Here is a 13,365-nt window from a genome sequence, read left to right as displayed (position 1 = left end):
TGCGGTAAAAGGGAATTATTTAATTTTTCGACAAAGGAAAAGAGAAAGAATTTAAAAGCATTAGAGTTAATGATTTGTAGCGTATGGAATATATTTATGAATGGCGGGACATATCAAAGGTGGGTTTTTTTCTTTCTAAATGCGATTAATGATGAATTTATGTTGTTTTGTATGGAATTTGTCGTTTTTGATGTAGCATTGACAAGAAAATGGCTGTAGTGGATTTCTATAATATGAGATATACTTTTATTGATGATGGTTAGAGTGAAACGTAAGTTTATTGGCTGCTCCCTCATGCAAATGCTTTTGAGCTTCAAACAAGGAAACGGCACAAGCTCACCTTGTGATGATGGAATTCAATTTAGAGTGTGGTTTAAACTTTAAACCCCCAACTTTCTAGTAAAAAAAAAGCTTCAAAACTCTGTTAAGGTACTAACTAGTAACTACCCCAAATGTGTAAGATAGAAGGCCAGCACTAGTTTTTACTTTTTATTAAGAGCTGAGTAAATGATTACCGGATGGCAAAAGCTCTTTTCTTTTGGGGCTGATGTGCACAATTGGTTCTTGTTTTTTTCTCTTCAAGGCAGTAAGTTCTTAATTCTGGCTATATTATGTAGTTCCTGATGTCATATATATATATATATGTACACTTTGTTATTATGAGAAATGAGAACAATAATTTTTTACCGTATGATAGGAATCAATTGCCTAGAAAAAATACGTGTGGTGTCGGTATACTGTATTCCTTCTTTGTGAAATTGTTCATCCCGTCTATTTCTTCCTCTGCAATGTTTGATGAAAAATTGCCGACAATCTGTTGAAAGCTAAAGTCAAAGAGATAAGTCTGGGAGACACAACCGCAAGTGAAGAATTGGATCCGGATCCTCGTCTGTCATTCCTCTCCAGTTTTATGTCTTGTGCAGATCTGAACCGTCCATCAATAATACTATAGTGTTGACTGCTAATATTTAATAAAAATCAATGGCTGAGATCAAACAGGACCATTCAGTGGCCGGAGAGAATCTAATTCCGTGAAGAATAGGGTCACTCATTACCCTTTGGTGTGTCTTTTTAATCTTCGCCATTGATTTCTAATTAACGGTTATCATTGATTGTTCTCATTTCTTGTAATAGTAAAGTGTTGTCACGCGAGTCGTCCCTTATATATATAAGGGACGACTCCCGTGACAACACTTTACTATTACGAGAAATGAGAACAATCAATGATAGCCGTTGATTACAAATTAACGACCAAGATTAAAAATGCACACCGAAAGGGTAATGCACCTAATAATACTCTTCGCCCAAATGACCCAAAACATGAACTTGCGATTGTGCTCTCGGACTCGTCTCTTTGATTTTATCTTGGCTTAAATGCAGTTTTGCCCCCTCTGTTTTGATTAAATCGGAATTTTACCCCCCCTGTTTTAAAACGCGGACTTTTACCTCCCCCTGTTTTATAATTTTTTGGATTCCCCCCCCCCCCCCCCTAAAATTCTGCTTTCAAGTCACAATTTCAAAACTTCGCACACAACCCAATTTGGATCAATAATTCACCAAACGGATATCGAAATGACCGTAATCGAGTTATCTTTCCACAGAATCAAACCCCACTAAATTTGGAGTTACAATGAGAGATTAATTACCGTTTTAGTGAAGGTATGTCTCCCAAAATTCTGCACAAAATCTGCTTTCGAGTCACAACTTCAAAGCTTCGCACACAACTCAATTTGGATCAATAATTCACCAAATGGATACCAAAATGACCATAATCGAGTTAGCTTTCCACAGGATTAAACCCCACTAAATTTGGAGTTAGAAAGAGAGATTAATTATAGTTTTAGTGAAGGTTTGTCCAATTACTAATTTTGCAGAAATCTATTTATGACCTTTAAATTCAACATCGTCTACCAAACACATCGTAACTCCAAATTTGACGAAATTTAAATGACAACAAGGGTAATTTCGTTAGCTTACCGGAAATGTAAATACTATTGAAAAATGAGCTACAGGGTGAGAGACATGACAAAAATACCAGTAGTAGTTCCATACATTAATTGATTTAGACAGACCTTCACTAAAATGATAATTAATCTCTCTCTGTAACTCCAAATTTTGTGGAGTTTGATTATGTGGAAAACTAACTCGATTTCGGTCATTTCGGTACCATTTTGGTGAATTATGGATCCAAATGGAATTTTGTGCGAAGTTTTGAAGTTGTGACTCGAAAACAGATTTTGTGCAGAATATTTGGGGGACATACCTTCACTAAAACGATAATTAATCTCTCTTTGTAACTCCAAATTTAGTGGGGTTTGATTCTGTGGAAAGATAACTCGATTACGATCATTTCGGTATCCATTTGGTGAATTATTGATCCAAATTGAGTTGTGTGTGAAGCTTTGAAGTTGTGACTCGAAAGCAGATTTTGTGCAGAATTTTGGGGGACATACCTTCACTAAAACGGTAATTAATCTCTCTTTGTAACTCCAAATTTAGTGGGGTTTGATTTTGTCGAAAGATAACTCGATTACGGTCATTTCTATATGTGTTTGGTGAATTATTGATTCAAATTGAGTTGTGTGCGAAGCTTTGAAGTTGTGCCTTGAAAGCAGAATTTTAGAGGGGGGCAAAATCCAAAAAATTATAAAATAAGGGGGTAAAAGTCCACGTTTTAAAACAGGGGGTAAAATTCCGATTTAATCAAAATAGGGGGGCAAAACTGCATTTAAGCCTTTTATCTTTCATCGTCGGTGCAAATCACCAATCAGTTACCTCCTTCAACTGTGTTACTGGATAGTTTTGTTCTTCTCCTGAATTAGGTGCAGTAAAAGTGTAAAACCATAGTGCCAATGAAGAACAACAAATTGGCCTACTGAATTGTGAAAATATTTCAAATATAAATCAAACTTATTTTGTTGCTATTAAAACAGTCACTCATGTCTCTCTTCTCTGAGAAAATGAAACCAGACGATTTCTACTTTAAACACATCAATTAATTAATATCATCAAACATTGGATTTAAAGCAAATTTTCAAAAAACCTTGTTAGTATTTATATATGGTTTTAATTTTTAATAAGGGAAATGGCAGGATCAAATAGAAGATTCATGCCCATTAACGTAATAAAATCAATTAAGAAACAGAGTATTTATACTGTAAAAGAGACGAAATGTGAAGGTTGTCGACGGTGGCGGATGAAATAGGCTTAGACGATGGATGAACAGTTTAACAAAAAGTGATATAGTATATTGCACCACACGTGATTTTGTTTTAATCTAGACCATTCATTCCAATCCAATGACAAAGATTTATTGTTCTCATTTCTCATAACTAGAACTTTGACCATGCGGTGCATGAGTCTAATTAGGTGTAATATGTAATAATAAAAAATAAAATACAAAAGTTCTAAGGGCATTTTCAATAAGAGTATTATAGGGAATTTTATGGACTAATTATTCTATATTTGTTTATGTGCTTATTTTATATTTTATATATTTTTTAAATAATTTTGGAACCCCATCGTTTTGTTTACTTATTAAAAAAAAATTGTTGATAACTAAAGGTTAAAAAATTGATGATAATTAAAGGTTAAAAAAAATTAAAGACATAATCAAGAACATAAACTTAAGTAGACATCTATAAATAAATAAAAATTGTGATTAATTATGCCGTTCAAATTTATTGAAAACAGGGTTAACATATTAGGATTCCTAAATTCTTTCATAATTGAAGCACATGTTTTAGCGGTTGAAAGGTTTTAATGTAAGTAAGGGATTCAGGTTCGATGACAAATCTGTATTTTTTTAATATAAAACTGCAATAAAAAGAAAGAGAAAATGAGAGGGGAAAAATTTTGGTTTAGGGTTAGCTTATGTTAGCAAGCTTATAATATAAGAGATTATCGGTTTTTAATTGTTTAAATTGTGCAATGAAAATTGATGGTGCTTAATTGTCGTATGAAATCTTTCCTATGAAAGTTGATGGAGCTTAACTCTTGTGGACATAATTTAAATCACAATTGGTCTTCTAGTGCATATTGTATCAATTGACCATCAGTTAATATTAAATCTGCAATGTTAAAATCAAAATAATGTATGTGATTAGTGACATGACTATGGTTGTGTTTGGTTGTATTGCAAAAAAAAATTGATTTAGCAGAATTGAGTTTGATAATAACTTTTCAAATTACACGTGATAATAACTTTCCAAATCTCACATGATAATTATTCTCTAAATTTATGATCCGGTAGAAAAAAAATCATTGATCACGAAAGACATAAAAATATTTCGTGATGAAATAATATAGTCAACAATAATTTTGATATGATATACTTTTAAAATTGATGGTGCTTATCAATTATTGCACATGATTTTAATCACGATTGGTATACTTGTCATAGTGGTTGGAAATATTGCCTTGCACTAAAGGGTTGTGGGTTCGAATCCTAGTCAAGACAAAATTGTATTATTTTTTAATAAAAATTGCAAGATAAAATGGAGGGAAAACTGGGAAACAAATTAGGGTTTAGAGTTTGCTTGTGTATACAAGCTTATAATATAAAAGATAACAAAGTGTTCTCACCTGAGTCATCCCCTATATATCTTATCCTCAACCTAAATAAATTGTATTTCTCCTCCTTTGCAATAATCAAAATTGTTTTTTCATTTACAGGGCCCCCTTTCCCTGGGAACCGATCGGTTAATACAAAAAAACATAATTTTTTTCTTTATAAATGCGGTGTATTTAGGATCTCTTTCTCTCTCTCTGTCTCTACCTATTTCCCATTTTGACTGTGTTGGTGTTTGTCTTGTATTTGTAGGAACATTTTAACTCATCATTCTTTTTCTTCTTATTTTCTAATGGAATTTGTTATTTTTAATTCTTTTAGGGGTGGAGGGAGGTGGTTCTCAGGGTCGCTTCATTAAATATGCATAATGTTTCCCTTTCACTTTTAATTTATTTGGATTTTCATATAAACAGGTATGTGAAAGGCTTTAGATTGATCTGAAAAAGAATCACATTCGACATGTAAACTTGTGCTACAGATTTGGAATGAAAATGCAAGAAGAACAATGCCTTAAGTCTAAGATAATTCAAGTTTGGACATCTAGAAATTTCAACCCCGAACTCGGAGTTGCACTTATTAACAAGCTTTCTGAAAATAAAATTTTGGACCAACATGTGCTTGACAGTTCTTCAAAAATAAGATCTGAATTTGAGGCTTCAACTTTCAATGGAGAACTTGTTGACCCTGACAAATTGGAAGATATAGGTGCTGGTACAAAACTGTCATGTGTGTCTCCAAACGTCAATTGTGATGTTTTATCATCTAATGGGGTAACTGATAATCCTCACAGTAGCAGCAAATTATTTTCTCTAGACGCAGCTATTAAAGCAATTCCAGTGGAACTATTTTTACAGTAGCCGGGTCGACTAAAAAATTATGAAGAAATGATTGAAAAGTGCAAGATGGGTTTATGTCTCTCTGATCTTCCTCTTAATGAGAAGAAGTATTTAATGGATACTCTTGCAACTGGAAGGATGTCATTAGTTATTGACATTTTAAGGCGGTAAAAGGTATTCTTGTCAACTCTTAAGCTAAATTTGATGTTTTGATTTTTTTTTTTGGAAGGCTTTAAGACTTTTATTGTGCCATTGTTTTGCATTTGAAATTGGTTCCATGATTTCATCTTTTTAAATGGTAAGCCAAATAATTGTTTTACTGCAGGAGAAATAGCAGCTCTTTGAAGATAGTTCATTTATGTTCAAGCCAACCTTGACAAAGTAATACTTCCTCCATTCCTTATTAATTATTATAGGAATCACTAGCAAAAATCAAGGATATTAAGAAAAGTTGGTGGAGTAGCAAATTTGTTTGAAATAACTCTCATATAGTTTGTAACCAAAAAAAAACTCTCATATAGTCAGCTAACAAAAAAGACATAATAGGGTGAATTAGGTAATTCAACTGGTTTGTGGCAAGAGTTAAAGAAGTTTTAAGTCGAGAGTTCAAATTTGTAGAGTTTTGTTTAATAAAAGGCAAACCATATATTCACATCCCACATTTTACTAAAGCATCATCAACATCATCAACACAAGTTGAAATGAGTGGTAGGAATAAAAAGTGTAAAAAAAAAAAAGTAAAAAAAGGGTAAAACTGTAAAAAAAAATTGAAAAATCTCTTAGTTCAATTTTTAATGGGAAGGAAAAGTGTTCTGAAAAATAAATTACAGTTTTTACGCTAAGGGTAAACATGGAAATTCGGAGGAAGAGAATTGTTTTTTCTCACGTATAGTAGGGTTCTTATTGGGCGGGTCGTAACAAACATAGAAAAACCCACCTTTTTTGCTTATATATTGATTGTAAAAGAAAAAAAGTAAAAGGGGATTTAGGTATCTTGTGAATTCAATTCAATTGCGTGTGTTTGCAAAATGGCGATGGCATTGGATACCGTGTTGCTCGGCGTCCCCCGACCTCACCCGGAAATAGAGGAAGAAATTGCGAAGCGGCTGAAATCAGAACAGCACACCATCTTCCACGACGACGTCACCCAACGTCCACCGGAAAGCTGCGAAGAAGAAGAAGAAGAAAGAGAGAAGCAGCTGAAACCAGAATCGGATTCTTATTCAGATTCGGATTCTGATTCGGAACCCCCCGGATCTTCTTGGGATTGGGTAACGAAACCAATTGGATATCTGGAGGAGAAGTATGATAATGACCCTATTCCCCGTGTTTTCCGGTGTTCGAGCTTTGTGTATAAGAATAAAGCACGGAAAATACATGAACAGGCTGTAGAGGATTCCGTGAGAGAGTATTTGAAGAACGCTCGTAACATAAGTGTACGTTTCTCTCTGTTTTATTTTTTTGCTATTAATTCATTCATTCATTCATTCTGTGTTTGTTTAATCTCTGCTGTTTCTGGACGTTAATTACAGCCCTACGATGCTATCGATATTCCAACTTTAGCCCTGGAAAATCAATTTGGCCGTAACTGGCCCAGGCCCCTTCGCATTAGGGACGATGAACATCGCAATCTTCTCATTCACCTTTCCAAATTTGCTTTGGCTCATTACAATCATCACAATCAGGTTGGTTGGTTCGTTCGTTCAAAGCTACTTTAATAATATGTATATTATTGTGGTTTTAAAATGCGGTCCGGGCAGACTTGATATAGTTTGTGAAAATTAAAAATGATTTCACGCCGCAATGACCACACACACAACAACTGCTACCGCAATTTAAAACCATGATGCATATTCATCAAGTCATTCTGATATTTGTTTGTTTTTATTTAGGGTGCCAAGAAGTATGTGTTTGTTGGCTTTGTCAAGGCAACTTGGAGGCTTACTCCTCTTGGGTCTAATTACATTACCTTCCTAGCAAAAGAGGATACAGATTTTGATCCTTTCAACTGCCCTGCAAAAACTTTCCAGGCTCACGTCACTTACATGTCGAATGCAACGGAAGAGTACACTAAAGTCATAGACTGTTCTATCAAGCCTGACAACTAACACATGGTAACAATGTTGCTTCAATATTATGCATGCTTACATATTTATTATGTTCTACAAGAATCAAATTCCATTGAGATTTAAAAATAGAACAAGTTTATGGCTCTTTTAAACTTGCATTTGATTATGGTATTTTAAATAAACTTCAGCCAATCTTGTCACAATGATGAAAAATTGAATTTGATAGATAACAAATATCAGAAACCAGCAATGAACAGTTCTAGTATACAACAATCTTGTCATTTTCTGCCGACTATAAAGAGCAAAGATGTGCTTCCTAGTCATTTTGCTTCGGGATTTATAGGGGATCTCCTTTTCCATTAATACTACATTTACCTTGGTTGGATCGCGGCGCCTGAAAAGTTCTTTGAGGATAATGAAATTCCCCCATGTGATAAGTTGAGTTGTCTGTCCGCAGCTTGGAAAGACTTATATCACAAGGAAAAATAATTATATCAGTATATAATTAAAAGTGCTATAGATATGAGAATTGTATGACAATAATTGTATATTATGTTTGTGGTAATTAAGGCTTTGTTTGGGAAGACACATAAGTTAGCTTATAAGCTCATTTGGTTAAAAAAGACTTGTTTAGTAACAATTTTTCAAAAAAAGCTTATAGCTTATCTTTCAAACGCTATTTCAAGTAGCTCAAGAGCTTATAACTTATCATTTTTTCTTCCAATTTTACCCTGCCATCTTACTTGAAAAAAAATAAATTAAATATATCTTTTTTATGTCATTTTCATACTTATAAGCTAGTTCAACCGCTAATTTTACCAAACACGACAAATTCAATCATCTAGCTTATTCGCTATCAGCTAAAAGCTAACTTATAAGTTATGAGCTCATCTGTTGTAAGCTAGCTTATCAGATATACCCTATTTCTTACCAAACAAAGCATAAGTCTCGCTGAGATTTTATTTTAGATAAGCAGTTTTGAAGACTACTTTGAAGAGCCGTGTAATGATTCATAGCCTCTTCTTGATATTTGATTTTGAATATTGTAAATTTTGTCCATTACATGAATGACAAAAAAAGATAAAAAATTAAGAGAACTGTAGGCCTTGTAGCACTTTACCCTCTCTGTTTTTTTTTTTTTTTTCTTTCTAAAAGTTGTTAAGAATTATGACTTAATTATAAAATCATACAACATGGTGGATTTTTCTAGATTGATCTCATCTCTGAAGAGCGAAGCTCTGGGATTACAAGGGATTCCTTCAGTAATATTTCATGATTTTTCCGTCAATAATTCATTTTCTGATTCTATAAATTCGGGTTCCTATCATCATATCCACTACCGCCGAATTGAGACAATGTAAAAGATTGATGAACTACACAATATCCTGTTCATCTGATATCCTTATTTTAAATTTGTCACTTGCAAGATCTGCCTATGATCTGAATTTTATCTTGGGTAAGATGATTTGAGTCATTTTACTTGTACTAGTTTTTTTCCTTTTTGACCCACTAATGGTAATGGTATAAGGCTTTTAGTTGCTTGTTTCCATCTAAGTTTCTGAATCATAATTTATGCAATGCAACTCATGCTATTAGTCACCATGCAAGTTATAAATATACGTTCAATGAATCACAACAATATTTTTCCTTGTGTTCACTCTTAGCCCGTTTCTTTATTCCTTTTGCAGGAAATTGTCTCCATTGCATGCACCTGCTGTGAAACTGGTTTTGGCTGTGTTAGAAATATGGGGGTTAACGTGTGGACAGAATTCTGTTCTGAGTGTCGTGAAATGTGGATTATAAATTTGTTTCCTTTGTAATTTCATGCCTTATAGTGGCACTTATGTCTGTTACTTATCTGTATAATAGGCTGAGCATTCCGAATATATGACTTGAATCCTTTAGTTTTAGTTTTGTCTTAATATCCGCTGCTGTGGATTACTTCAAGCCGAATGTTTGAGTTTTGATGACTGCTTGTATATATTGGCTGATAATTTTATTGTTGCTTAAATTTTGTTAATTATATTATATAAGACATTGATGTGTCAAGATAACTAAAAATTCAGCCACATGGTATTTTATTAGTTGAAAATGTTATTTGGACAACATTTTTGTTGTCTAATAGCGAGTTTTGATCCTTTTGTTTGAAATTTCTTCGTTTGTACCGAACTGCTTGCAGAATCACATCCTATTCCACAAGATTCTATAATAGCTATACATCCTCCTTGCATTTGTGCCGGAGACGACTTTTCTTAGCCGTTGGCTCACCACTCCTATTTATTTAATCCTCTATTCTTGTTAATTTCTTAGGCAACAACAGTATCTTAAATGCCAAAATTGACATCGACCATTATGAAGATGGAGGAAGGCATCAATTATTTTTTATTTTTTTTTGGTACATAGGAAGGCATCAATTTAAGAAGGGGATTTTGAATGTTCATCTGTTTTTTTATTTCTTTCTTTTAAAGTAGTGATGCTTTCAATGAATTAGAAAGGGTGGGAACATTTTGATAATAGAAATGGTGGAAACATGGGCGTTAGTGGTGGTGTGGTGCTCGTTGCAAAAGGAAGTTAAGAAGAGAGAGAGAGAGAGAGAGAGAGATAAAATAAATAAAAAACAAAACAAAGAAAGATGATTGTACTTGAGTTGTCGATTTTGTTGTCAACATAATATACTCATCCATAAACCTCAGTCTTACCACTATGTGTCCTGATGCAAGTCATCAGTACTTAGAAGAACACAAGTGACAAACTCAAAATGGTTGTGTTGTTCAAAAGGGTTGTATCAATGTTTTGTATGGCTTTTTTGAAGGTTCAAAATGGGAATATGAGTTTATGATGAAACACAAGGGGGAGTTCGGGAGGTTGGAATTGTGTTTCATAGAATTTTTTTTTTTAATTAACACAATTATAAAAACATTTTTTTTAATAAAATATTTAATTTTTGTAAGAGATGAAGTTAAACCATAAAGAATATTAGACCAAAACAATACCATAAAGAATATAAGTACAAAAAACAACAGTGCAGCTGGAGATAATTTTTATATTGGTTCGTTACTTATCGTGTTGACCAGAAGAGTGCGACTTCGCCGGCGTTTGCGGTGGTTGAGAGCGTTTGAGACCCCTGTTGAAGCGGAGGGGGGTTATGTACCTGCAGGCACTCCGACGCTCAAGTCAGTTTGTGTTTGTGAAGGTTTTCTTAGCTAAAATAATGCGTACCTTGCAAATGAAGTGGAGTCACATATATATAGCCCCCAGCGCTGGGCCAAGATCCTTGATGGCATTAATGGCCATCAAGTGGCTGCCGGAAAACGGCTTGGAGGCCTTGATGTGCAGTAAATGCTCATCATTCCGGTTTACGGCCGTTACGATACGTAAGAGTATCAGACCGTTGGAGTCTTGCTCGGATCGTGTATGTTCGACACCTTCTGATGCTCGAGCTCGATGCTCGGCCCAGAACAGGAGCCCCCCAAGTTGTTATGCTCGTAGGCGAGGATAATAACTTGAAGTCTTTTCGATTCATTTCGATTTGTCGAACATAACTGCTTTCGAGTTGGATGGACGAATTTTCGCAGTTCCCTTTGGTCAAAGTCAAGCTTTGGAAAAAGGGGAAGCGTTTTTTCCAAGTGGTCAATCCTAGGTATCAGTAGCCGCCTCTTGCATTTATGGGGTGTCAGGGATGATGACAGGCTTTTTTGGGCGGCAGGTTTCTTTATAAATACCTGTTGCTTTTTCTTTTGCCTCCCATATTTTGTGCTTTGAGTGTCAGCGATGGATAAGAAGGATTCCAAGAAGGTTGTTGCTGAGAGCTTCAAGTCTCAAAGGGGAAAGAAGAGAGCGGAAGTTCCCAAGGCTGCGGTGGCTCGTTCTCAGAAGGGAAAGGAGGCTAAGGTGATCATCCTCTCCTCAGAAACTTCTGACACTTCAAGCTCCGATGAATCGGAGGATTTCATTGAGGAGTTCCTGAGGGCTCACAAATTTCCCCACCTCTACCCTCCTTGCCCTTCTCTTGGTGAAGGAAGGTCTCGGGATGGGGTGGAGTCCAAGATATGGCCATCGGAGGTGCTGGAGACCGATTCGGATTCCGCGATTGATTCGGATTCCGAGCACGAGGATTAGATGCTCGGGTCCTTTGTAACTTTTCTTTTCCCTGTATTGGCTTCCTATTAATAAAGAACGTTTTTACTTTAAATGTTTCGAGCTCAGTTTATTTGCATTCATGCTTTATGTACGCTCTCAATTTAATAATGTCGTGGATTTTCCGAATGATTCCGAGCGGACTTTTCGATCGAAAGCCATACCCCTTTTTCGAGCATGTTTTCGACTTTGCGAACTTGTCGAGGAGCGCGGTGTTCTTATTCGGTTGCTGCGGCCTTCCCCGTATTTTTAGCGAAAGAATAAGGGGATTGAATCCCGAGGATCTTGCATTTCCTTTTTGGTTGCGATTTTCTCGGGATGTGGCGTCTTGGGTTTCGCGAGATTTGCGCGAGCAGAGGGATGTGACTTGAAAGGACGAGTCGCTTCGTTTCCTTTCGCCACGTGTAAAGACTATTTAAATAGCACTCGAGTGGCTATTAATCTGAGATTTGAATCTCGAGGTCGTCGTGAATCGTTGGATATTCGCGCCTCTTCGTTTTTCCTGGGATTAAATTCGGGCCGCTCGTCCGTGATTGATCTGGTTCGTTGGATCAAATTTGACGGTCCAGATGGGAGTGGCGTGAATTTCCTTATACGGGACTGTTCGCCTATATATAGGAGGGAGGTTTTCTCGTTTGAAACTTTACAGTTTCTTACTCACTTTCTCCATTATTTTGCCTTTCCGGTTCAAGCTCCTTTTTGGTGGTTTTGTTCTTCTCTTGCTCTCGTACTACAAACTCCTTACTCCCATCTTCTTTTAACCAACAAGTAAGTGTTTTATCCCTTTTAATCTTTGAAGATTTTGCTTTGGATTTTACTTTGATTGTGTAGTTAGTTTACGCGGTAGGGGTTTGTAGTTTGCTTCCCATGTAGCTTGGGTGGTCTTGATTTGGGTTGTAAGTGGTGATTAGCACCCTTTTCCCCTCAAAATAAGGATTTTTCGCGGTTTTCAGGCGAGAAATCGCTGTTTTTACCCACTGACGGTTGGGTTTTAGCTATAGAACAGTGTCGAGCACCACATGTGTTTCGTGCTCGGTTATTTTATGAACTTAGCGCCCGGAGAGATTATTTTGTCCCTTTCAGTTTTCGCGTAGCCCTTTAAGTGTTGTTGAGATCCTCGCCCTTTCACTTGATTTGGCGGTGGAATGGTGGATTTGAATGTCGAATTCATTTTTCCTTCCTCTGCTTTTTCAGGTTTTCCTTTAGATGGCTGAGGGATCTCAAAGTCAAGTCTCGTTTATAGATCAACAGCCGTCCTCGTCAATTCGTGTCCGAGCCGACCTTTCATGGGTGGCGGATGAACCTCGAGAGACAGAGTCGATTTATCAGAACTGCGAGAGTGACATCCCAGAGACGATGTGCACGGCTATACAGACTCCTCCTACCGAAGATTTTGAGGTGCGGATTCCTACTGCTCGTCACAGGATCTGCAGCAATTGGGCTTAGGGGACGATTCCCATGTACGAGATTGCTTTTAAGCATCTGGGAATTCGGTTGCCCTTTACAGATCTGGAGGTGTCCATCTTTCGTCATCTTCGCTTGGCCCCTTCTCAACTTCATCCGAACTCGTTGGCCTTTATCAAGGCTTTCGAAAATACTGTCGAGTATTTGGGTCTGGGTCCCACCTTGCCTTTATTCTTTTATCATTTTGGCCTTCAACGGACCTGTCCTCGGGGGGAACAGGCGAAAGGGAAGCTCGCGAAAGGAGCCCCGCTACCGGACACCAAACATGGATGGGTTTCTTTGAGGCAAC

The 13,365-nt window shown here is 36.2% G+C and overlaps 1 protein-coding gene across 2 annotated transcripts; it reads left to right on the top strand.

The window, feature by feature from the left end:
• Positions 1 to 6,271: 6,271 nt before the first annotated feature.
• Positions 6,272 to 9,495, top strand: LOC123907838. 2 transcript variants are annotated; one of them, XM_045958229.1, is made up of 5 exons: positions 6,335 to 6,842; positions 6,939 to 7,091; positions 7,299 to 7,520; positions 9,164 to 9,179; positions 9,247 to 9,495. In XM_045958229.1, the coding sequence occupies exons 1-3, from the start codon at positions 6,435 to 6,437 to the stop codon at positions 7,512 to 7,514; spliced, it is 777 nt and encodes a 258-aa protein (XP_045814185.1). In that variant the 5' UTR covers positions 6,335 to 6,434; the 3' UTR covers positions 7,515 to 7,520; positions 9,164 to 9,179; positions 9,247 to 9,495. The 2 variants fall into 2 exon arrangements, with proteins under 2 accessions (XP_045814184.1, XP_045814185.1); XM_045958228.1 differs by having other exon boundaries at positions 6,272 to 6,842; positions 9,164 to 9,495.
• The last annotated feature ends 3,870 nt before the right edge of the window (positions 9,496 to 13,365 follow it).

The sequence above is a fragment of the Trifolium pratense genome, linkage group LG2 (genome assembly GCF_020283565.1).
Source record: "Trifolium pratense cultivar HEN17-A07 linkage group LG2, ARS_RC_1.1, whole genome shotgun sequence".
Lineage (NCBI taxonomy): Eukaryota > Viridiplantae > Streptophyta > Magnoliopsida > Fabales > Fabaceae > Trifolium > Trifolium pratense.
Note: the sequence above shows the minus strand (reverse complement) of the source record. Positions and strands in the feature narration are given on the sequence as shown.